The following is a 26339-nucleotide window of genomic DNA, read 5'->3' as shown; positions in this document are numbered from 1 at the left end:
TCGGCAGGTGGGGGCGGGGCGAGAGGAATGACTCACCCAGCACGGAAGGTACCTCACGTCACTGCTAAAGGGCCACTAGACATAAAGTAGACCTGAGCTCAAAAAATTGCTATGTTACAAGGAACGTTAATTGTGCCTAAACCATACCCTGAAAATCTACCTTTTTGTCTTGAACTCCTCCTAACAAATAACAGTGCACATCCTGGTGTATGAGGGTGCCTAGGCATTCCTGTGCATTGAGCTTCATAGCGGTATATCTGAAGTGTGAGATCTGAGGCATTGCAGCCACTGACTGCCAGTCTCACAAGATTTGGAGTGACAATTGGTGAAGTGAGAACTGTGCTGCTCACCGTTTTCCTTGCTGGAGGCTCTGACATGAGGAAGCAAAGCCTTACCTCTGCCAATATGGTTGACTCGGCACAGAGATGCAGTGCAGAACAAGGCATGGTAAGTTAGTAATGGGGAAATGATCAGCTGCAGAGAAATCACAGGCAATACTAGTGACTAGTCCTTGCCCTCTGCCAGCCTTGCTGTGGGCACAGCTTTCAGAGTTCAGTTTCCCTTTCATGTGGAAGTTCACCGTAGAATTACTAAATGAACATTAAACAGTCATATTACACATGTACCTTGACCAATGCATAGCACTGTGTTTGAATTCTATTCCTGCTCTGGCTCTGTCCAGCAATCAGCATTGGAAAACTGCCAATTATCACCAGTGACACCATGCAACTCATGGTGTCACTTGTTGGAAATGCAACAGCATATATATCATTGTATTACTTGTGTAATTATGTTTTTTGAGCTGTAGATGGCGCTGTACTCCAATGATGTATTCTGACATAACGTCCTTCTAAGCAAGTAAAGCTTAATTCAGCATTCCTCAAGATCTCAGCTTCATCTAAACACAGAACCAACATCACTCAGCCCCCTTCACGCTATCTACGTCAAGTGATTGCAAAGCCTGAAAGTGGAAACTGCTTAAACGCACTTCCTCTGTGCCCTGATGCTGTCAAAGACCTAAATAGCATCGGTGGGGGGGATGAGCAACACCATGGGGTCTATTTAAAAAACAATTTGTATAGCTATTTTCCCTGCAGAACTGCATGTACATTCTTTCTGTGTGAATGAACCATCTCCAGTAAGTTGGAAAATACCACATTGTGGCCACTAGATGGAGCTGAGGATCATAGGAAATACATACATCTTAGTAACAATAGCTAAAATGATTATTATACAGGACTTCTATAATGCCAACAGTTTGCGCAGCATTTTACAATTTAAGGAAGACATTACAATACAATTCAAGACAAGATGGTAAGGAGGGCCCTACAATGTAACAATTCTAGAGAATGCTTTAGGGAATTGGCAGATAAATGTAACCATTGCTACTACGAGAATCCATAGACCAGGGGTGCCCATTAGGTCGATCGCGATCTACCAGTGATGTCCTGTCTTCTCTGGATCCCCGCTGCTCTCCCCCATCTGTATGCAGCGGGGATCCGAGAAAAAGTGAAGCTGCAGTCGCCGAGCGGTGAGGAGAGAGAGAGCCGCTCGGCCTGGATCTGACAGCCGGTGGCTCTCTCTCTCCTCACCGCACATGCCGCTGGCTCCGTGGTTAAAGCGGCTCCGTCCCCCGCATCCCGCCCCTCCCCGGCGGCTGAGGTGCTTCCTTCCCTTCTCCTCGGATCCAGAGGAGAAGTTGCAGCCCCCCTCTGTGCGTGGCCGAGCGGCAGAGGATCGGTACATATCAGTGATATGTACCAATCCTCTGTGCAGGACAAACACTGGAGCGATCGTCTGATCACTCCAGTGTTTGTAAATAACTGGGGACACATAGTACTATGTGTCCCCAGTTATGAATGAACAGGATGTGATTTACAGTTCCTCAATGGGGAGAAGCACTCACTACAGAGGCTCCTCCCCATTCAGAAACTGGTGATAGTAATTTTTTTTCTCAATGAATAGGAAGCCTCTGTGCTCTCCATTCATTTAGAAGAGAGGCAACAGAAAAAGAGATTGAGGACTCTGTGTCCTAAATTTCTTTTTCTATTTTAAAAGGGAAGTATCAGGGGGCTGTTTAGACTCCTAATATTTCCCCGAAGCCCCCCCAACAGTAAAAAAAAAATAATTAAATAAGAAATAATAAAAAATAGTAAAAAATAAAATAAAAAATCCTGGAGGCAGGGCGCTGGATGATGTCACATGCTTGTTGGGGGGCACCATTTTTTTCTTGCCACGTGCGCAAAAGGAGCTGGCTACGACTATGCTCCCGCGGTGCTTGTATGGCTGCTGGCAGAATGTGTCAGACGGCGCAGACGGAAAGGGGCGGAACACCTCTCCCTGTGTGCAACGTTGGCCACACGAGCACCGTGGAAGGATAGGACGCCGGCGCCTCTAGAAAGCGCTGGAATGCAAGCCTGCCGACACCCTGCGTTCAGGGGCAGGAGAGGGCGCGGGGTTGCACCGCAGCCATGTCCCCCGCCCACAGTTCGATTGCCTGCACCCGGAACGCAGGCACATTAGTGCCTGCATTCCGATCCAGTGTGACCTGCAAGGATAGTGCTTGCAGTATTTTTGCGGATTGCACTGGACCGGAACGCAGGCACTAATGTTCCTTTGTTTCCAGGTGCAGGCGATCGCACCGTGGGTGGGGGTCTGGCTGCAGTGCCATTGACTTCAATGCACCCCCACGCCCCCTCCCGCCTCTGAACGCAGGTGTTTTTTCGTTGGTAGATCTCATTGAGCTCGTCATTTGAAAAGTAGATCTCCAGACGAAAAATTGTGGGCGCCCCTGCGATAGACAGAAGTCAAACAATGGGGCTATGCATTTATAATGTTACATGTGTTATATGGCTGCTTAATGTTCATTGAGTATTCTAGGGTGAACTTACCCTTTAAGTCACAAGTCAATAAAAATAAACAAGATTTTTGTAAGCTTCACGGGGGGTGATCAGCACCAAATAAATGACTAATGAAGGTGGCGGAGTGGAAAAGGACATTTCTCTGACTGGACATGTAAAGGAATAAAACCGTGAATGATCACTGTGTGACCCATAAAAGACATCTGCTGTACAGTCATGAGATTTTTTATTGACTTCCTTGTGCTATGTCACCTAAACATTTACTCTCCCTTGAGAAGAGGCATTTTATGGGGCATACAATCAACTTTTATTAATGCATGGATGGTCAATATAGCAAATAACAATATTTGCACCTGGAGGTAAAGAGTGCCCTTTCTGTAAAAAAGCCATTCTGCATGCGCATTAGAGTTGCCACCTTTTCTTCAAGCGAAACCCGAACAGTTGGGGAAAATTAGTCGTGGCTTATTCATATCTAAATAGCGCCACCCATTCATATGCAAATATCACAGTTGAGACTATTTTCAGTGGGGGGCCAGTAGCCCCTATCTTAATTTTGGTTGCCCCTGTCTGCCTGGCATCTTGTGTCCGGGTTTCTGCTGCCATGGAAACCCGAACAGAGCATTCAAAACCCGAACTGTCCGGGTGAATCCTGGACAGGTGGCAACCCTAATGCGCACATGTGCATGCGGAAAGGCCTCTTTACAGTAAGGGCTGCGAAAATATGGAATAAACTTCCACAAGAACTAATTCTAGTCAACACTTTAGATTGTATCAGAAACAGTTGTGGGTGGGCCATTGGTATCCTCACTTGCAATGCAGGATTGCTGTTCCTGGATTGCACGTGATGACATTGGAGTGCAACTAACCAATAGAGCACCAGAGGCTTTGAGGGACTAGTCATAACATGAAGAGATAAGGGATAAGAAAATTGCATTCAACGGTACGCAGAAAAAAACAAACATGACAGACCTACCGCTAGAGCAGTTTTAAATTGTTCCCAGAGTTCAGCTTTAAGGTCCCTTGCCTGAGGGTTTTCGTTTTCTAATGATAGACAGCAGTAATCAAAGATTTTCCTGCAGCACCACCTGCTGGTAAAATCTGGTATTGCACACAACAGAAATAACTTCCTAAAGGGGACTGTTATCCCCCAAAAAAATAAAAACAAATGTTTTTTTCATATGCACTTTAATGAAATCACATTTTTTTGGCAAAAAAAAAAAGTCAAATAACCAAGGCTTCAGATTGCCAATCTGTTGAGCTATTTCTGCCACCAACAGGGGTTTCACTTGGTTCCACATCTGCCCCCAGGGACCCTTGACTATTCAGAGGCAATATCCTTAGGAAGCAGAGGATCCTCCCTCCACTGCCTTACATAATTATTACCATAGAGGAGTGATCTCTGCTCAGAGTAAGGATTGTCTATAAATTGTGGAGGACTGCCAGATCCAAAGGTTGACGTGACTTCAAACCCTTCTGGGTGCTGGGAACTTGTCAACATGAAAACAACCTCTTTAGCTAGTGAAGCTGCCAATCATAGTGATGAGCCAATCGGAATGTGTAGGGATGGGGCTTAGCTCAAGCTCCAACACTACACAGAGGTGTCGGAACTTTGCTTGTCAGGCTTATTAAAGAACATCCTGTACTGAGGATGTCATGCTCACCCTGAGGGTTTAATCATTTGTATTACTGACCCAGAACAAGTATACAGAATAGGAGTTCTGACTTCACTTGGCTTATTTGTTTATCTGCATGCCTGTTCCTCAAGCTAGAGGCAGCCAGGCAGCTAGTATTTTCAGTTGGGGGCCCTATGTCTCTCTTGGTGTGGGTTTTCTTTCTGAATTATTGCATTCCTTTAAATAAGAGCCCAGATTTTAGCCATGACTCTAGGTTGTATTCCAGCCACATTCCATTCATTGAGGACTTTTCTGAAAACACATTTGTTAAAAAAAATAATAATAATAATTTTAAAAAAACACATTTTTTTCCAGTTGTCATTTCCTAGAGCATGTTGGAAAATGAACGGCTGTTCTGATTGGGCGATATAAGCAACACCTAAAAATGTGTTTTCATAGATGTTCCTCATTATGTTATCTTCATATCTGCATGTTTTCCTCATGATTGTGTTGGTTTATCCCATTCTCCTCTTCATTATTGCCCGGCCATGACAGATGGTTTTGGTATGTACTGGATACACTGTATTGTGTGTGCAGTGTATTGTGCTGTGTGTGTGAAGTGATGCATAGATATGTTCTCTTTATGGTGTTTGTATCATCAGCAATAGTGTGACCTTCATCTATTGTCAAGCTGGGATTTACAGAAATGCATTATAGGTCACAACAGGCCCTAACACATTCCATTCCCGCATATGCATAAATCAGAATTCCTTTCATTAAAGGAGAACTATGGGGTTAAGTCTTTTCACCATAGTTCTCCTTAGGGTAACGGGAGGACACAAACTAGCGTCCTCCCGTCACCCTAGGCTCAGTATACCGCGAGCTGTAGCTCGCAATATACTGAGACACCGCAGTATACCGCGAGCTGCTGCTCGCGGTATACTGAGACGCTGCAGCTGAAGCGGATCCCCGACAATTGTGCCGGGATCCGCCCATCTGCGTGACTGACAGCTGGCTCTGCCTATCTAGAGGCAGAGCCAGCTGTACCCGCCCCCTCCCCCGTCCGTTCGCCCGTCAGCGCTGTCGGATCGGAGCGGGGAGGGGGGAATCCAGCTAGAGATCCAGATCGGGGGATGAGCGAACGCCGGTATGTGTTCGCACACCTCCCGATCTACTGAGACGACCTGTGAAACTGTCACAGATCGGCTCAGTAGATCGGGAAGTGAGCGAACACATACCGGCACTCGCTCACTTCTCGATCTTGTCACTGCAGAGAGCCGTGACAGGTGAGTGAGTGGATTCTCCCCTCCCATGTCCGATCCTCCAGCGCTGACTGGCGGAACGGATGGGGGAGGGGGCGGGTACAGCTAGCTCTGCCTCTAGATAGGCAGAGCCAGCTGTCACTCACGCAGCTTGGCGGATCCAGACATAATTGTCGGGATCCGTTTCAGCTGCCGCATCTCAGTATACCGCGTGCAGTAGCCCTTTACAGGTGTCAGTGCTTTGTTTGAGGCTCTCAAAATCTGCACGTCCACCTTTGAAGTTCAAATTGTTCATTTTTGTTCATGAGAGTTCATGTTTTTGACACAGCTAATTAAAGTTTTTTCATTTAAAGTGACATTAAACCCTCAGATTTTTTAACATAAAACAATACTGTAATGTGTGCCTTACTGTAATCCATGGTTGTTTCCCTTCTCTTTGCTGCTCTTCCTTTTAAATCCTCATGTCTTCTCATGCTGGGGGAGAACTTCCCTTTGCAACTGAGTGCCTCTCCCTGTAGTGCTGGCTCAGGTTGCAAACCTACACACAGACACCATGTATCCATTCCAGAGACAAGGCAGTCTGCTGCAAAACAGAAGTTCTGCCCAGCATGAGAACAGATACAAATTTAAAAGGAAGAGCAGCAAAGACAAGGGAAACAACCATGGATTACAGTAAGGCGCACATTACAGTATTGTTTTATGTTAAAACATCTGAGGGTTTAATGTCACTTTAATGCATTTATTTATTTACTTGAGTTGAGAGTGATTCATTTTAATGTACATGAACCCATTATCCAATACGGTATGTCCCGTATCATGTTATCTGTATCTGAATGAACATGTTGCCAAAATTTCAGAAAGACCATTAAAAGTTTAACAGGTTTTGTGCAATCCCAGCCAGACCGCTGCTGCCAGGCTCCTTCCTGTTGGTTTGCTCCACTTAACTTTCATTCTCGTTTTTCTGTATCCTCAGCTGAAGTCCAGAGTGAAATAGAACGGATCTTTGAGTTAGCGAGGACGTTGCAGCTGGTAGTTCTTGATGCAGATACTATCAACCACCCAACGCAACTTAGTAAGACCTCCCTGGCCCCCATCATAGTTTATGTAAAGATTTCTTCTCCAAAGGTAAATGTGCTTTAGTGATTTTTGGCCATTTCGTCTGTTTTCGAGACTGTGTACACAGATACTGTGTGTTATTTTGTGTCAGAACTGCAAAATCAGATTAGAAGCAGGTTGGAAATAGGTTAGAAGCATCTGTAAAATAACTCTTAAACTGATTATAGAAGCTTCTTAGAGCCCTTTCTTTCACATTGGGCTTTCTGATTAGGTCCGTCTGCCAACTTTCCAGCCCAATGTTAGTCTATGGGCAGCCGGATCTAAATAGACAAACGCCCATTTATATTTGGTTACCCCGGCTCCAGCCAAGTCCGGAAAAACAAACGGATCAGCATTCTGTTTTTTCCAGACTTGATCATGCCAAATCGGGGGTAATCTATGGGCAGCCGGATCTAAACGGACGGGAGTCCGTTCATGTTCGGTTTTGTCCGAAGCCTTGTGGAACCTAGGTCTTTATATTCATTTGAAATCCACCACCTGTTCCCAGTATTGCTTACATCCCATGTGTTGGCAGTTCAGTTAAAAACACCTCTAATGCCTTCAGAGCTGACCTTATCTAACTAGAAGAAGGCTGGCGGAGGAGATGGAGTAGGATGGAGGAGGGCAGATGGTAGAGTCTCTTCTTTCCTCCTCTTAGTTTTTGAATGAAACAGTTTCCCTGTAGAGACAGGAAGTGATCTGTGTGTTCCAAAGCAGTCAAGAATCAGGTGTGTAAAGCACACTTCCTGTCACTAGTTGGGTCTTAGACATCTGAGAAGAGAAACCACGGCAATGCCACATTCTATTCCTCAAGCACTGGTATGATAGGCTGACAACATACATAATTCAGTGAAATGATAATTATTACATTAATTAAGCACACATCAACCTCTTGTACCCTCTTTCTTCACATCATTATACTTTGTAACTAAATAACAGATCAATTTCACCTCTAGCCTTTAAATTGTATCGCCTTCATTCTGTAAAACAGAGGTTAGCAACATAACAGTTTCTTATTTCTATCGGGGATTTTATTAGTGAGGCCTCTATGCTGCGTTTCCCACTCTACAGATTTGCTGTAGCTAATGTGATGGCTTTCCACTCTCCCTGTTGGATTTTGATAGAGATTGTAACTGAACGAGCTGGAGCACATAAAGGTGATAGGGACACCCAAAACTCCCAGGTGTACAGAAATAGAGTCAGGAATTACGGCAGGGAGATCTCACTGGTGGAGTATTTAAGGGCTGACTTTGCCCATCAAGCGCCACCTAAAATTGATGTATTACAATTAGGTTGACTGACGCTTTAAGTTTACTTTCCCTGGAAATAATTTCATAGCCCTCCCACCTCAAATCCAAAAGTGTCACATTCATAATGTGTTGTAGTTTTATGTAATGAAATCTCATGTTTTGTGTTCTGTATATTAATATTACATGCATTTATTTATCACTTTCAGGTTTTACAAAGGTTAATAAAATCACGAGGAAAATCTCAGGCAAAACATCTAAACGTCCAAATGGTAGCAGCTGACAAACTAGCACAGTGCCCGCCAGTAAGTGCCCCACGTTCTGTTATGTTTCTGACAATGCTCAGATAGGAGGAACTTTAGACCTTAAACAGCAATGAATTGTTCATTAAACATGAATGGTTTCACATACCATCCACAGCTGTACATAGGATACAACAATGAAAGTTAATGAAACAGCCAAAGGATTATCTGTAAAAAATAAGTCAAGGCAACTGGACTTGCTGTATTTTTCTTGGAGACGTTTCACTGGACATCCGACCAGCTTTCTCAATCCAGAATGACTTGTACAAATCATTCTGAATTAAGAAATCTTGTTGGATGACCAGTGAAACGTCTTCAAGAAAAATACAGCAAGTCCAGTTGCCTTGACTTATTTTTTGCAGATATACCATGACCTGAATGAATGAGAACCTTCACAGACAGCCAAAGGATTTTTTCATTTGGCTATGCTATCCGACAGTGCCTATTCATGGAGACTGTTATATGGTTTCTAATGTTCTCTACTGTCACAGCTCTTAGCTCACAGCCGTAAAAAAAAACTCTGTAAAATAATCTTTATGTTCAGAAGTCTGGCCTGCAAGATTAAAGAGTGTGCCTGTGTTGTAAATCAGCCCAGATACAATGACGTCATCACTAGGCGCATGATTGGAGTGGTTATACTTAGCTGACTTAGCTTTGTTTGCCAATGTCCAATCTCCTGTAAGCAGCAGCATAACCCGGTTGTCTAAGATTTCATCTGTCCTTTGCCCCTTAATGAACTCTAAGAAATGGATGGAAGTCAAAAATCCTGTTCTTCTATTGGTTGACAGTTGACTGTGATAACATAACACAATGAGCTGCCAGCCAATCAAAGTCCACAGAATTTCATAGCTGCCACAAGTTGTCTCTTAAAAAAAGAATTGTATGAAGACTTTGGTTAAACTTCTCCCCTGTTTATTATTTGGTGATTGGTTGACCAAAAAATGCAGGTTCAAGTGAACCAGTCACGGAATGGGTTGGGGTTCTTACAACTGCATCATGGATGTAATGCTCTTATCAGAGCTTAAGAGACAACTTAAGAGAAGGCAGGTGTGACATTCAGCTGGGCAAGAAGGCTGTTTAAATAATTGAAGTACAGCTAAACCTGATCATTAAAATCTCATAATTTTTTTCAGGCTTTTTAAAACCCACAAATTCAGTAAATCAATATCTTGCTCAAACACTTCCTGTTATGGGGTGACAACTATCACCCAGTCATGCTCCTTCATTGTCACATGCGTCTGGTGGAGAATGTACAGTATGTGGCCGTGCCAATGCACATGGCACAGGCATGGTCCACTGTTGTCACCATTAGGAAACTGGTCCAAAGCAGTGATATGAAGCTGACGCTGGAGTGAGTGCAGGAAGTGGCTGAAAATAGCTGGCATGAGAAGATCAGCAGCAATAAGCTACAAAATAGGATGAAAATTTGGTGGAAATAGTATCTTGTGAAAAAAAAATGGCACCTGTTTATCATACACAGTGCTTTAGCATCTAGTTCAAGTTTAGATCGACTATAATATCTAAAGAAAGCAATCTTGTAATCAATCATGTGTTTATCATAGGAAATGTTTGATGTCATCCTGGATGAGAATCAGCTTGAAGATGCGTGTGAACATCTAGCAGATTACCTAGAAGCTTACTGGAAGGCCACGCATCCTCCCAGCAGCAACCCGCCAAATGCACTTTTATCACGCACCCTTACTACTGCAACCCTTCCCGCAACCCCTTCCTCAGCCTCTAACGCACAGGTAAGACAACCTTTAGAACAATCTCAAACACAAAACCTGAGTGTGGAAACAGTGCTAGACGATGCCAATAAAAACAGTGAAAAAATATACATAAAAAAACAAGACACAATAAAACTTGGAGCCCTGGCACTACAAACGTCCAGTCTATGTCAGAGGTCAAGTATCTACGATTGTGCTGAAAAAGAGGACGTTGGTCCATGCAGACTTGATAGAAGCGTACAGATTCTGCAGTGTTGTCAGCCACACAATATTCATGAGAACTTCCTGTTCCACCCCATCTAAAAGGATGTATACTATGTACATCAAAAACAAATACAATATAGTAGAATGACCCTAGTTGTTTACGTAAATTGTTGTCCAAGTACCAACATCCCTTAATGATGAAATCTAAAAAAAATGATCAGTTCTGATTAGGGATGCACCGATACCGTTTATTCGGTATCGAGTAAGAGTACCGATATTTATATTTCGGTACTCGACAATACCGTGTACTGATACCGGTACTTCCGGTAGCATAGAGCCGCTTCCTGGGCAATCAGGAAGCCAGGCAGCGTGTCATTACTCACCGCCCGGCTTCTTGATTGCCCGGGAAGCCGACTACATTCTGTTTGGCCGACTCAATGCTGATTGGCCGGGGAGCCGACTTCCCAGCCAATCGGCCTCGTGGCCAGCCAAACAGATCTGACAATATGGTGACACAACCCCCACCCTGCAGGCACCTCATTCCCCTCACATAGATCCCTGGCACCACGTGATCGTCCCTCAGCCTGTTACTGTGCATGCGCAGACTGCCCAGCGCTCTCATTCAAAAATCCTGTGCATGCGCAGTAGCAGGCTGAGGGCCGATCAGGTGGGCGATGTGCACACCAGAGACGTGAGCAGATCCTGGAGAGTTTGGAGAGCGGTGTCTGCCCAGCTGGCTGAGGGACTGGTAAGGTAGTGAGTGCTGCAAAGGATCTATGTGAGGTATCGGGGTTGTGTTGCAGGGTGGGGGTCGTGTTGCCATATTATCAGATTTGTTTGCCCGGCTCGACACTGATTGGCTGGAAAGCCGGCTTCCCTGTCAATCAGCATCGAGCCGGCCAAACAGCATGGAGCCAGCTTCCCGGCTTCATGCTCCCTCGCGGCACTGCCGGGCAGAGGAAATCTCCCTCTGACCGGAAGTTCCAGTACCGGGAAAGGTATTGGAGCATTTGGGCAAGTACGAGTATCGGCAGCAATACTAGTATCGGTATCGGTGCATCCCTAGTTCTGATTGATTGCTGCTAAATATTCTCATCTCAGATTCCTAATTAAGAAACATAATTATACTGCTTCAATACAGATATAGAGTATTGCACCAGTTTGTGCCTTCTGCCTTCCTCAGTTATGTCTTTCCATGGTGAAGGGGGCTCCTGATGTAAGAGGGGAAATCTGATGTAAAAGAGAGGGGGGCTCCGATATATGAAAGGGGGACTTTCATGTAAAGGTGGATTCTGATGTTAAAGAGGGACCTCTGATGTGAAAGGAGAAGGTGTCTGATGTAAAGGGGGACTCTGACATTAAAGGCAGGATTCTGGTGTAAAAAGGGGGTTCCCAATTTGAAGGGTGGGCTCTGATTCGAAGGGGAAAACCCTTTTTTTTTGCATGTGTGTTTTTGCAAGGGGGCCCCACTTAAAATCCATACCAGACTCCAATCAGGGATGAGGGCCTGGTATGTATTTTGAAGAGGCCACACATAATGTTGTACTTTTTGTACATTTACAATCTTTACATTTTAGACTGGGGTGCCTCGAAATCTTGCATACTTTTAAAGGATGCCGTCAATAAAGTTTGAGAAACAAGGGTATGCAGTACAAGGGAAAGTGGAAAGGTTTTTCAGGTCCTTCAATGAGTTTTCCTCAATCAGCAATCCTCGTCACCAGGAAGCGATTGGATGAATCAGCGTACTCTTGGCTATAGCAGCTTTTTTTGGTTATTAAACTGGGTTCACCTCTGACATGTTTTGCACTGAAAGCACTTTTTCAAAGAGTGTTTCAGAGACATCGAGGGGATATTATTAATATTAATATCAAGGGGATATTATTTCAGGAGTGATAGCATAAAATGCAGAATGCTATGAGCTGGCATCTTTTTCTGGTAGCCATTAGGAGGTTCAAGAGGGAACTTGGCCATTTTATTGATAAATGAAAAACACCATTTAAGCTATTAGCATTTATAAAGGTTCTCATACTTTTCCTTCAGCAGGGCTCCCAAGGAGAGCAGAAGAACGAACATCCTCCCCCGGAACGACCTGGGCCTGCAGAAGAAGAGGCGCCCGCAGAACCACCCTCGAGAAAGTCTCAGCATCGATCTTCCTCCTCCGCCCAGCACCACAACCACCGAAGTGGAGTTAGCAGAGGACTTTCTCGACAGGAGACCTTTGACGAGACGCAAGACAACAGAGACTCCGTATACCTAGAGCCAAAGGATAATTACTCTTCCGAGCATGCTGATCCTCTGGAGTCCCACCGGGATCACAACCACAGAGACGAATCTCACGCGGTTAGCGAACACAGACACAAAGAACCTCGACACCGGACAAGCGAGGACAGGGATCAGGACCACATCGAATGCAACAAACCCCGCAGCCGTCACAAATCACGGGAACGATATTGTGAAAAGGACGGAGAAATTTCTAGGAAACGTAATGACAATGAGTGGAATCGGGATGTTTACGTCCGCCAGTAACTTTTTGAACACCTTTATATGTGATTTTTTTTTCTTTTCTGGTTATAAAATCCCATGCAATTAATTTGAACCCAAAACACATAGCGTCCCCAATTCCTCTTCTTGTTCTTTTTGGGGTTTTTTTTGTTTTTTTTTACTATTTTTGTTTTTTCTTGCTGCTGTTGTTTCAATAGCAATAGCATAAAGTACTTTTTTTTTTTTTTAATAGTGTTTTTACTTAAACTTGCCATGGCACATCTTCAGATCTTTACCAAACCATGTGTTTAGCTGTTTCTGTGACAACCATTCGAATGCTGTGTTGTTTTTTTTATATGTGTTCCACTTTTGCACTGTTAGAGCGATATATTGACAATGTTTTTGTTTTCTGATGGCAAAAGTGATATCAGACTTCTAAAAAAGACTGCTGAAACATTGCATTTATTTTTGTATTTTGAAATGCACCCACCTACTTTGAATGTTGATTTCAGAGCCACTATTTAACTTTTTTTTTTTTCATCTTTTTTTGCCTCCCGTTGTCTGTGTGTAAAATAACAGAGTTAAATATTGCCTTATACTCACAACATTTCAAAAAGAAGTTTCTGTGTAGTGCTGATCTCTGTTGTACACTCTTGTTGTGTTTTTTTGTTTTGGTCATTATCTTTGCCCTGCATGCTTCAATGTTAAGCTATACACCGTTCTTCGTTTTACATCATGATGTCATAGTCAGTGACTGGAATTAGCAAGAAGATATAATGGTTAGAGTTTTATTTTTAAATTAAACAATTGTCAGATTTTAGAGCAAAGGTCCCCAACTGCAGCTGGTGGTCCACATTGGCAATAACATGCCTTAAAAATATTTGAACCCTAAACTGAAACTCTAGTTGAACTTTCTGTTTTAAAAAAATCTTGATACTTTCCTTGTGCATCAAAACAAAAGGTGTGCCAAGTCTTGTAGTTTGTTTTCATTAGAAAGCAGCCACAGCCTGAGTAAAAAAGCCTGTCCTCTTTGAGCATACTGTAGAGAAGGAAGCTTGCTTTCTGTGTGGAAGCAGCAATCTCTCTGCAGAGGTCTGACACACCCCTGCTAAACCACAGCTAGAGCTCTTCAATCAGCAAAGCTCACGCTGCCTACTGATTAAAGAACTCTAGCTGTGGCTTAGCAGAGGGTGTGTTGGACATCTGCAGAGAGATTGCTGCTTCCTTCTCTACAGCATGCTGGCAATGGACAGGCTTTGCTGTTCAAACTGTGGCGGCCTTTTAAGACTTTAATCATCTTTTGTTTTGATGTAGCTGGAATATATTTAGCTGATTTAACCTGAAAGCTCAGTTGTTATTGAATTCTTTAGACTAGAGAGGATTAGATGCCGGGTCTTTGTTGGTGTCAATGACCATGGCTCGAATGCCTATCCCCACTTCTGGCAATGTTGTTACATCCCAACTTACCGTACCTAAAGCCGATTTTCTTTGCTTTGGATAGATTGGAGAAGGGTTATAAACTCTGTCAGGTTGCTATTTCATCAATCAATATCTCTTACTTGAAAGAAACTTGCTAACCAATTGCCTACGTAACATTTAGTTGAGATCATGTGACCAAGACTTGGCCCACCATGGGTGCCCCAATCAGTCAGTTCTTCAATTCTTTTTTTAAAGCCATAAATCTAAAGCCCAGTTTAACTCTATTGCTAAACTGCACCAATTATTTCAGGGTGCCAGTTGTATCAGTAAAAGGCTAGCCATACATGCTTAGATATCACTTGTTCAGCCCCATGGGCGGAACAAGGGAAATCAGTTGGTTCTCCTAGCGTCAATGGAGAAATCTGCCCTGCTTATTCCAGTACCAATAGCTCTCCAATCAGCAAAACTCAGAAAAGCCCAGAACCTTCAAAACCAAGTCAATAATGGCAGAACCTTTTTAAGTTATAATTAAAGGGAATGTATAAGATTTTGCCAGGTAAATATAGTCTATTGAGAACAAAAGGCTGTTAACAGAGCTCAATAGCTCAATCTGCAGTTTACACACAGAACAGAGCGGCTTATCACAGTGACAGTATCAGACAGCTCTGTCTGAGGTTACATTCAGACAAAGCCAGCTTTGGGCCTGCTCTGCTGTTTCTTTAGGTAACTGCTGGGAATTCTTAATCATGTAGTTAAGTGGAACTCCAGCTTTCCTAATATCCACTCCCCTGCCTCCCTGAACTACCCCAACCATTATGTTTTACTTTTTACTCTTTGTACAGACCTTTTCTTCTGTAATCTTCAGGCCAGTCCAGTGATTTCACAGGTCCTTCCTCTTATTCTTGGTGGGGGTTGGTGGTTGTTCCCCATGGAATGAGTGGTGCTTACATAATGAGATGTGAGTATCGCTCAGTATTGTATAGGAGTATTGTAAGCACAAGCTCCCACCAGGCGTCATGTTACAAAGACTAGAGGCCACCACCTAAAGTTGGTGGAGAAAAAATTCCAGCACAATGGGCGAAGAGGGTTCTTTACAGTAAGAGCGGTTAAGGTCTGGAACTCACTGCCATCGGCAGTGATTTCAGCCAAGAGTGTAGATTTGGTTAAGAAACGTTTGGACAATTTCTTGAGGGACCGTAATATCCAGGCATACCAGTATCCCTAAGAATGAGATGATGCGTGGACCTATATGGGTTGGACTTGATGGACGTATGTCTTTATTCAACCCCAAATACTAAGTAACTATGTCTGTGACAGCCAGGGCTGAAAGAAAGTGGGTTGGATGATGCTGGCTGTCATTCAATCCAAGATAGGGATGATAAAGTTGACCAAGAGCGGTGAGTCAGCAAAGTACAGCACCAAATAGGAGATGAACATTGCATCGAAAGCTGTTTTTTTTCTATATTGTACCCACTGCCAGACACAACATTTAAAAAAAACATAGAGTCTTGCTTTAATGTTTATTTGTAAACTGAGGTTTGTATAATTATAGTAAAAAAAAATCTAAAACATTTTAAAAATGTTACCAAAAGGGCGAAAATAATGCTGACTTAAAATGTTCCCTTTAAAAGATTATTCCCTTTAAAAAAGGTGAAACTCTTGCAAAACATTTTTGTTTGGGGCTCCCGTGGTGGCCTATTCACCTCACCTCATGCCCAAGTCCTGGTCTCCCGAGCTCATCAGACGGTGCTTAGGAGAAACCACTGCAGCCTAATAAACAGCAGCTGACATCTTCTACCGAGTTGGTATATGTAAAGAATATATTTTTCACACAGTTTGTATAGAATTCAATATTGTGTCATTGTATTAAAGGGCCACTCCACCCAAATATTATGTTTTTGGTAGATGATAGAGAATTAAGACCTGTCACTGTATGCTCAGAGGCTCTGTTGGTGAGATCTCTGCTTACCCTCGTCTGTGGTGTCTATTATGAAGGAGACCCACTCTATTTTAGTTTATTTTATAGCACAGGGAATGCAATAAGTGGAAAGGGAAAACAGAGCCAGGAGCCATGACAAGTAGAATCCCTCAATGGTGGCCCCCAAGTGTTCTCGAACACCAATCGGGGTCTCTGACTGCCAGACTCCAACTATAAGGCAAGTACCATTTCTGATTGATGGACCCCTTTAGTCCCATGGTAAATATGAAAAAAGAGCACTCGCAAAGCTTTGTTGAAAACAGTACTAAAAATGCTGCTGGAATGTTATCATTAGGCATCCTCTGATTGGTTTAATACCCCTGTAGTGTAAAATGCAGCATAGACTGGGTACCGACCTGATGGCTGCCATGAGTGTGTTCAGAGGTAGCTGAGAGTGACATGTGGCTCACAAACTACCAGTTGGGGATCTCTGCTATAGATGAATTACCTGCTTTGCTGCAGTGTCATGACATAGTAAAGTGGATGATTCACCTATTGTTAGTGGGTTTTTTTTTATTGGCTGTATTTAGTTTATTTCTTTTTTTGCAGATACACTGTTATAATGGGGTTAAGCCAAAGGTTATAGCAGGCAATGGTTTATTGATCATTCTTGTAGCAGATTGAAGAACATAATGGGAAACTACAATTAAAAGGGCATGGTCATATGCAGTTATGTTTTCCTATGCCCCACCATGTGAGCAATATTGTTTACCTAACCAAGGACCAGCACCCTTTTGGGTCAGAACTAGAGATGAGAACATAGAAAAAAAAATCGGTAATATCCCTGCGATCCATTTGATAGACTCGGATATTCGCCGACCATTGGCTTTGTTTGCCTGTTCCTAAAATACATTCCCCCACTCACAGGACATGGATTGGTGAAAGGGTCCCCTGGACCTTCTAACGCTTCACTGCTGCATTTCTTTGGCTGTAGGCTCCCTGCCTCTTCTTATACCTGCCCAGTTGTCCACAGCCACACTGCCAAGTAATTCATCACCACTGGTTTCCTCACGTTTTGGCTGGAGGTCTTCAGAATCATGGGACAGCACAGTTAGGGGGTCCAAACACCAGCTTCCTTGTGGGAAATTACCGAACAAAATCATTCACATTGGTTTCACAGATATTTGCTTTATCAGGTTGAATCTCCATTCGAGTAAACCAATGCACTCATCTCTAGTCTGGACCACAACTATGATCCTGTGTTGCTAAACTTGCATCAAGTGGCACCCCACACTTTGTAGGAACCCAGAACAATAGCAAAATGTCATGTCATAGGTTTGGTAACCCACTGCAGTCAATCAGAATCTATTTTTCCCTGAGCTCTGACTATGATGGGTTACTGCACTTTGAACATAATCTATCACTCTTTGTGCTGCTTTATTCAATGCTTAAGATATTGAAAATAAAAGCAGACACCTGACTGGTTACTACGACAACATAGACACCTTTCCCTCCCTCCCATTTTTAAAAATCCACACACAGTTTTGCCTTATTCGTTTTTGTGTGAATGTTTTTGGACTTTCTGTAACCTAAATGTGAAATGTTTGACCTAAGGCTGTGGAAGTCACCTTAGACCTTGTTTGAAAGTGTCTGGAGGAGGAGCAGTCAAGTGTTGACTGCTGCAACCATTCAGCTGCTCCAATTCCAGGGATACACCAGAAGATTTAATTGCTAGGGACGCAGACAGTTTTCCTTTCATACCTAAGGTCATTAGCAATCATCTCCACTTCTATGTATAAGAATGTTGTCTATCAGTTGAGCCAGAGACATTCCTTATGACTACGCACCTGGACTGGCACTCTGGCAAGAAGAGGCTATTATGTATAACCCAGAGGGGTAAGACATCCTTGCTTTTTCTTACATCCAATGTTGGGTGATGGAAAACCTACAGACTCCACTCTGTATGCATGAATCAAAAGAAAAGGGGCACCACACTCCGAATAACTCGCTTATCTCGACATTTCTTATTTACCTGTACAAAAAAATGTACAAGCTGTACCTCTATTTGTATGGGTAAATAAAGAATGTCAAGAGTTCAAGCAAGTTAGTTTTTTGGCACGTGGCGCCCCTTTTCTTTGGATATAATGTCTATGGTGCTAGTACATAAACCTTACTTTCCAATGTTCTTTACCATTGACAGCGCACAATGATCTGAGCTTGTCGGGTTTGTATGCCAAGTCTGTGGCCAGCTCAGTCTGGCACCAAATGACTGTTTATTATGAAATCTAACCAATATAAGATATTTCTTCCTGACGAACTGATAGCTTACATTAACCTGAAGGCTGGATCATGCCATGATGTGTCTAATGTAGAAGTGACAGATGATGGGACAAAAATGAATGGACCTTATGATAGAAAGAGCGGTTCTTCAGACACCTTGAAGAAGACCTGCTTTTAGAGAGTTGACCCCAGTATATATAGTAGCTATCAGAGGTTTATCTTAAATATATGTGTAAATATATGCAGATATATATTATTTATATTTGTGATATTTAAAGAACATTTGATTGAAAAAAACGACACTTGCACCACTGAGTATTACTATTGCCAAGCAGCATTTTAACTCCTACCGCAATCTTCGAGGTCCTGCACTTCAATTCCATTTTGTTTCGTTCAGTTGGGTCATGCCACACTTTGGTAGTTGTTTTCTATCCAAAGATAAAAAATATATATATATATATATTTAAATATAAGCTTTGTTGAATACTGTATATGCATATTTGTGGGAAGTATCTTTATTTTCCAGAATCAGATTTGTAAGCATTTGTATATACTTCAAAACGGCCTTTGTAGATATTGGATTGTGGGTTTCCGTAGACTTGTCAGACTGTTAAATGGTTCTATTTATTTATTATGCTATATACAAAATGGTGGCTGTAAATCACATGTTATTATTAACATGTAGAAATCTACAACGACAACAAAAAAAAAAGAACGATGTTCCAATATCTGTAGTCTATTTGTCCTTTATTGTCATCTTTATTGTCAAGTGAAACTTTGAAGTGTATGTCCAGCCAAAAGTTTTTTTCTAAAAGGAGATTTCCTTCCTGTCCTGATGACAACTTTTTACCTGACAGGAAGTAAGGGGGACATAGTTGTAAATAACCAGTAGAGTAGGGGAAGGTTAGAACCGCCATCAGATTTGTATTTCTGTTGATCTCCCTGTTGCAGATTTCCCCCCACTTCCTGTCTGGTAAAACCGTTGATTGCAAGTGAGGTCAAATCTCTGTAACGGAGTCCTGTATAGCAGTACAAATCTGGCAGGAGTTCTAATACTTCCCCAGTCTATCCAAAACAAAGAAAAAAAGTTTTTGGTTTGACATGCACTTTAATTTTTATCTGTCCTGGTGTTAGGTGGGCATCAAGACAAGAAGTGGGAGGAATCTTCTACAGGAACCAAGAGGATTTAAAGCAGAGAAAAACTCCATTATGTGTCCTTGTTTGGGAGATTGCTGCTCACTGTTACTGGTGGTGACCGGGCCAAAAATTGAAGGGAAATTCTGATTTTAATGTTGCAAAGTTTTTGATTTTCCAGTATATGGCCACTTTTTGTTCACTGATGATAAACTTTCAAAAGCCCAACTCTGGGCACTGCGCAGTTGTTCGTTGTAGCACGTCTTCTCTGTCCCAAGATGTCCTGTGGACATACTGTGAGTGCAGGGTGTCATGAACCAGGAAATCACCACAGTTCCCAGCAGTCACAGTGTATTGATCACATCAGTGTTCCTCTCTCCGAATCATAGTGTACCAGCCAACGCCAGGAGGATATCTAAACAGGACATTGCAGATCACATGAAGACATCTGGATAAGGTAAGGATACAAAAACAAAAGGATACAATACTAATTCGGGCGTGGGGGGGAGATCAAGAGCTGGGTGTTTGGCTTTAAGTACTATATAAAGATTGCTGTTAATTGCTACCAGCTTCTTCAAATTGATTTTGTCATCCAAAAAAAGAATCTCCCTGCAAAAGACGGGATAATAGTTATCTGTCCTGCTGCCTGTGCTTTCGATCCTTGCTCACTTACAGAATACAAATAAAAATATATATAATTATTATATACAGTATAACTATATTATTATAAAGATATCTATACAGGATATATATTATTATTATTTTAATTATTATTCTTATATATAAATACACATGCCAAAGAATCGTCAGCATCCAACACACTTCCAGTTAAAAGGAGAATGTTGGCCTAGAGCATTGTAAATGTTTGCTGTACACATTGCAACACTGAGCCTTTAGGACATCCAATATTATTCATTGGATGTCCAGTACAGTTCAGCTTATTCTATCTGATACACATTATTTTATTCATTGTTGGGGCTTCTTATCTTAAACCTGCTCTTCCTCGTGGCAGAATAAATTGATGTTGATGATAAAGGACAGAAAAGTTCTCAACTGTTCCTATATTAGCATAGTTTCTTTCTGTCTATAAAATAAACCTCTAATTGTGAGTCCCTGGTGATCTAGTGAGAAGAAAGCTGTGTAGGATATGTGGGCCTTGGTTCACTGTGCATGTTAAGTACACTTTATCAACTTATTGGACTTCCAATTCCGGACCATTGGCATTAAATGTGCTGGTGACCCCATCTTTTGCAGATATAACAGACTCTGCTCTCCTGGGAATGCTTTGCACAAGATTTGGAGTGTGTCTGTAAGTATACAGTATGTGTCCATTCAGCCAAAAGAGCAATGGTGAGGTCAGGTAATGATGTTGGAAGAGAAGACCAGGCTTGCAATCAGCGTTCCAGTTTATCTCTAATTAGTGTTCGATGGAGTTGAGATCAGGGCTCTGTGTAGTCCACTCACATTCCTCCACACCTAACCTATCAAACAATTCCTTTAGGAGCTGGCTTTGTATAAAGGGGCCCAGTCATGCTGAAACAGAAAAGGGCCTTGGAAATTTGGAAATACACAATTGTCTAAAATGTCTTTGTAGCATTAACAGTACCCTTGACTGGAAACACCAGAACTCAAAAATTGCCCGGGTGTGCGCACAATTTTTGCCATATAGGTAGGTTTCAAGTGTCCACAAGCATTTGGCTATGTATTGTAGGTTGCATTTGATCCTCCAGTAGATGGACCGAATAGTTACCATGAAGATTCTATTACATGAGTCTCTATCACCAGCATGCAGATGTCAAAATATAAAAGGTTTCAAGTCCTGACAAAGGTGGGGGAGGCCTCATTATAGATCAAGGATGCCAGAGTCGGAGACCTTTGTTGGGTGCATGAAGCCCTGGATGTACAAACAAACAGAACAATCACTCTCATCATATGCAAAAATCATTATTGTGCAAATTCCTCACTAAGCTGATCACCAAATCATGGCCAAAAGGATGTCCACGGAAAACCAGATGTGTCCACTGCTAGGAAGAAGAGAAGGGGAAGCTGATCTGTTGAGAGGACTTGGATGACTTCAGTGCTTCTGCTGTGAATATTTAAGATGGACTATTCCAAAGTGCCTGCAGCTACAGCGGTCAAAGAGGGATTGTTTTACAACTCATTTATTGCTTGTTGGGAATATATAAATACTTGAATGTCTATAGTCTGATTCACTTAAATCTGGCTTTGGGTAAATGTTCTTCCAGGCACTTTCACATAAATCAGGGCAGAGCAAGTTAATTTCCATGGCAACTCCCCAAGCTGCTTATACTTATCTTCCCTTCCTTACTGTGCCATTTGATCTCTGGAGGAAGCAGAGTAAAGGTGGCCATACACTTTACAAGCATCGCAAGACCTTAGTCTTGCGATGCTTGTAAAGTGATTAAAAAAACGTACGATCTGCCCATCTTGGACAGGCAGATCGTACTCTCGATCATCACAAGCCCGCCCCCCTGAGGGGCGGGCTTCTGTTGACCGTAATGCACACCGGCCCGTTCGGCATTTGTCTCCCGAGCACCGTTCAAACCAGCCGAAAATCGTACGATTTTCGGCTGGTTTTCTAGCGTGCTCCTTAGACAAAAGACGTGCGACCGTACAGTAGAAACGGTCGCACGTCTTCGTTCACACTGCTCGATTCTCGTACGATCGCGGGATTTCTCGCGATTCTCGTACGAGAATCGAGCAGTGTATGGGCACCTTTAGCCCTCTAAGAAATCTCTTCCCACCCACATGTGACAGCATGCGGCCCTGGTGATTGGATGCTCAAGTACCCAGCGCTGCATCGTGGGAGGAAGGGGATAGAGTAACACACTCTCCAAAATGTGGAAACCTTCGGCATTTCTTTTTTTCCTCTATGCCCTGTACAGGGAGCAAAGGCAAAGTGAGTATATTCAAAGGGGCATTTATTGAATTGCACTGCATATGTAAAGCATAGGCACACCTTAAGGGCCTGTTCACATGTATGGGCACATGGTAGCCTGTATGTGTAATGCATATGGTTACTTTTATTAATGTGCACTTTCAATGCGCATTGATGCATATTTGTTCATGTGTTATGTAAAGAGAGGGAGGAACTATCGAGAACTGACCTTCATTATATCGCATGAAAACCAAGTGTTCCATTCACTGTAACAGGATTCGTTAATGCACATTAATTGAGAAAAAAGCTGTAGGTATTTCTTTCTTTCCCCTGCACAGCAATCTGAACAGCCTACATAGACAACAATTTTGTTTGAACCAACCTTGTGTATCCCTATGGTTAAATGTGTGCATGGCCCCACAGGTAAATATAATGTGGTGAAGAATCAGAGCATGTAACACACCTCTGTATCTAATCTATCCAGGCAAATCAGGCAAGGTCAATTTAAAAAGCTTTCAACTTTTTCCTTTCCATCGCTGTCCACACTTAACTGGGATCCTGGATTGTTATTAGGGTTGCCACCTGTTCTGTTTTAAATGTACCTTGCCCACAGCACATACAGGACTCAAAACCTGGACTGTCCAGGGGAATCTGGGACAGGTGGCAACACTAATTGTTATCTGAGGTATCCTATTTGTCTGATAAAGTTGCTTTCAAATGCCTGTAAACCTAGATACAGTTATATTAACAATTATCTCTGGTACCCATTAAGGTCTCGTTCACACCTAGGCGTATTGCATATGCGCGTCTGTCGCGTGTTTCCGAAGGCTACTTGGCTGTATCCCAATGGAAACGCGCAACAAAACGGCCCAAAGTAGTACCTGTACCCTTTCAGGCGTGGGCCGTTTTGTAGCGCGTTAGGGACGGGCGGAAATACGCCAAGGTGGGAACGAGACCATTGAATACAATGGGATTTATATTTTTGAGCGTTTTGTAGAGCGTTCGTCGAGCGTAGAACGCGCTACAAAACGTTCAGGTGTGAACGAGGGCTTAGGCCTTTATGTCCACAAATCTAAATCAGCAAAGAGGAAAAAAGACATCTAGAGGGATTTCATGGCTGACATCCTCCACGCTGGGTCTACATGCCGTCTGCTTCTGTCGTTCCTCTGTTGATTGCACAGCTGCCAGCCAATGATAATGCAAGGTCCAGCTTTTTATGTAGAATGCTTCCACAATGGCAATTATGATTTGACTACAAGTTCCTCTCAATAAATCAACCCGATATGAGCTGCAACAGCTTAAATTCTTATTTTTATCACGACGTTGCACTAATTCTTTGCATTGATGTCATTCTGTCCTGTCATTTCACTAATGCAATGTCCATCAGTTGTTCTATGCATCATAACGTGAGTCAATTAGGCTGTGAAGGACTTCATCACCTTGTATGGGTATTCTATCCTTGGCACGCAAGAGATCCAGCTCTTTAAAGGGAACCTGTCAAGACAGAAATCTAGGTGTTGGCAGTTCTTAATCTGGGGCCGCGAGATGTGAGATTTCGGCCAGACGCTATGCGGCATCAGAAGGCTGCCCCCGTGAAGGTCTCTGTACAGGAGGATTGTAATTATAACCTGTAGTGAAAATGCTGAGGGAGCTACAAAAGAATAATTGCACTAAAAGTACATTGATCCTTTTAGTTTTAGGGTTGGGAGGTTAAAAGTTAATTGATTATGTTAGCGGTTAAATCCTATACCACTGGCGAGGATATAAAGTCTAACCATAAACTTCTATTATTTGGTCCGTAAAATTCATAGTTGGAAAGGTCTTGTTGTGTTGTCTTCTGTTACCTCAGGCAGTTTTATCAGTGAACTGTAGAAAACCTTCCCCCGTGTTATGGAGATGAGGAGAAGGGGGAGCTGTATTGAAGTCTATATCAGGAGAGCAGTCTGGGGTGACTTCTCCATACATACAGTACGGTGAGTGTTGTCACCCTAGGACAGGAATTTGTGTTACTGGCCAGGCTGCTAAGCTGCAATATCTCAATTGTTTTAGTTACATTCTGTTACCCTTGGGGTTTTATTTTTAAAAAGTTCCCCCAGCTATCCCAGTTGGCACTGACGAGTATAGGAATTTCCTATACTTTTATGAACCCCTGAATGTGTTAGCTTAATGTAAACTCTTTTTTTTTTCAATAACGAATCCAGGTCAGACAAATAGAAATTGTCAAGCAAAGTATTTCTTTACATTTTCTGCAGTCATCAGGTTTCCAAAGAGCTTCCCTGAACTTCCTGTCCAGTATAAGATCACAAGGGGCAGCGCATTCTACAGCAGCTGTCCCATCTAGTAGCTTGGAGAAGAGAGGAAGGAGGAGTGGGGAGGGGGGTAGCTTGCCTTGCTGGGCCTGTGTGTTTGTGGAGACACACACAGCTTACCAGCACACACAAGGGTGGCTCCATAGGACACTGCAAAGGAAAGGAGTCACCCTAAAACAGGATATCAGGGCCAATTTCAACCAATTTCAGTTGCGCTAGGATAAAGTGTTAAAGCACCAGCTGCAACAATGTGTATGAACGTGATCGATGTGTGCCAGTATGTTGCGCTTGGTTTGTGTATTCCACCTCCTAGTTCATTTATAAAAATTCCTTTATAGGAAGAGAGTGTTCGGTCATAAAACTTTGTTTAAAAAGATTAAATGGCAGTAAAAATAAAACATTTATTAAATAATAAATAATATAATCTAAAAAAAACGTGTCTTTTGTTTGATGAAATAATGTTTCAATATTTCCTAGTGATTTTGTGATATACAAATTCTGGGGAAGTGATTGAAACAGATAAACAATAAAACCATAAAACTTAACCCGTCTATTATTTTTTTCTAGAGTGGCCCCGCCTCCTCCTCCCTGCCACGTCCAGCCTCCTCCACCGCCGCTGCTTACTCTCATTGACTCAGCAGCGGCTATGGAGAAGAACGCAGCACTGCGCAGATCACGGTGATCTGAACAGCGGCGCGTTCGAACCCATAGCGACCCAGGCAGCCCGCACGGCATCAGGGGGGTGTCCTGCCCGGGCCCCATAGTGGCCGCCTGGGTCGCTATGGCTATTTTTACACCACTGTATATATGATGTTGATGCCACTTTATTTCCATGTCATTAAGCACAAACTGTGTTTTTCAGCATTTATTAATACAACACGGACACTGTTAAAAATGTTGCATTACAAGACATAGCTTATAGAACTCTGGTATAATTAAAGTCAGACTGGATTTAAAACAAGGAGATGGCTTTGATTGGCCCTGTTTTCCTTGCAGAGAGAACTGCTCAGCACATCTGTAACAGCGGGCACCCCTAGACTTTGCCTGTACCCACCCCATCCAATGCACTATGTTGGCTGACTGAGCAGCTCATGCAACCACACAGCAGGGAAATCTTTAGGTGCATGGTGGGAGATCTGTTTTCATCCCCCTTGTTCAGACATACTGGGCCCCTGATGAAGTCTTTCGGTGACGTAATGCATTGAACAGAGCTTGACGTTTCACAGGCATCCCACCCCCATATACTGTATATATACAGTATATTGACCTTTCCCATGCTTACCCCCATGCACTTGAAAACACTTATGAGAGTTGAGTTGAGAGAGGCAGAGCTACATGTGCTCTCTTCTCTTGTTCCCCCATGTGACACTCCCGGGTCTGGCAACTGGCCCCTTAGGCACCCTGGGTGGCACGGAGGCAAGTGGCCATGTTCCCCCCAAGTGTTGTGACAGTAGGTATACATGTCTTGCTGCTTGCTGTCATGCAAACCTTTCCCCACTCCAGGCAACCACATGTTCACTTTCTGCGTTGATCAACCTGCTGTGTGTTGGCTGCCATTTATCAGCATACGCCGAAACCAGCACCCCCC

General features: G+C 42.9%; 1 protein-coding gene across 10 annotated transcripts in view; it reads left to right on the top strand.

Moving 5' to 3' along the window:
• The window catches only part of CACNB2 (calcium voltage-gated channel auxiliary subunit beta 2), a 222899-nt gene extending 209767 nt beyond the window's left edge, over positions 1–13132 (top strand). For 6 of the 10 annotated variants that reach the window (XM_018564329.1, XM_018564288.1, XM_018564344.1 and 3 more), the window contains 4 exons: positions 6710–6861; positions 8288–8383; positions 9943–10128; positions 12352–13132. In XM_018564329.1, the coding sequence (XP_018419831.1) occupies positions 6710–6861; positions 8288–8383; positions 9943–10128; positions 12352–12837 (920 nt within the window). In that variant the 3' untranslated portion in view covers positions 12838–13132. The remainder of the gene's footprint in view (positions 1–6709; positions 6862–8287; positions 8384–9942; positions 10129–12351) is intronic. The other 4 variants (XM_018564338.1, XM_018564296.1, XM_018564304.1 and 1 more) reach the window with 1 other exon arrangement.
• Positions 13133–26339: the final 13207 nt, after the last annotated feature.

The sequence above is a fragment of the Nanorana parkeri genome, unplaced genomic scaffold (genome assembly GCF_000935625.1).
Source record: "Nanorana parkeri isolate BGI_ZX_2015 unplaced genomic scaffold, ASM93562v1 scaffold23, whole genome shotgun sequence".
Lineage (NCBI taxonomy): Eukaryota > Metazoa > Chordata > Amphibia > Anura > Dicroglossidae > Nanorana > Nanorana parkeri.
This window is presented reverse-complemented; position numbering and strand designations above follow the sequence as displayed.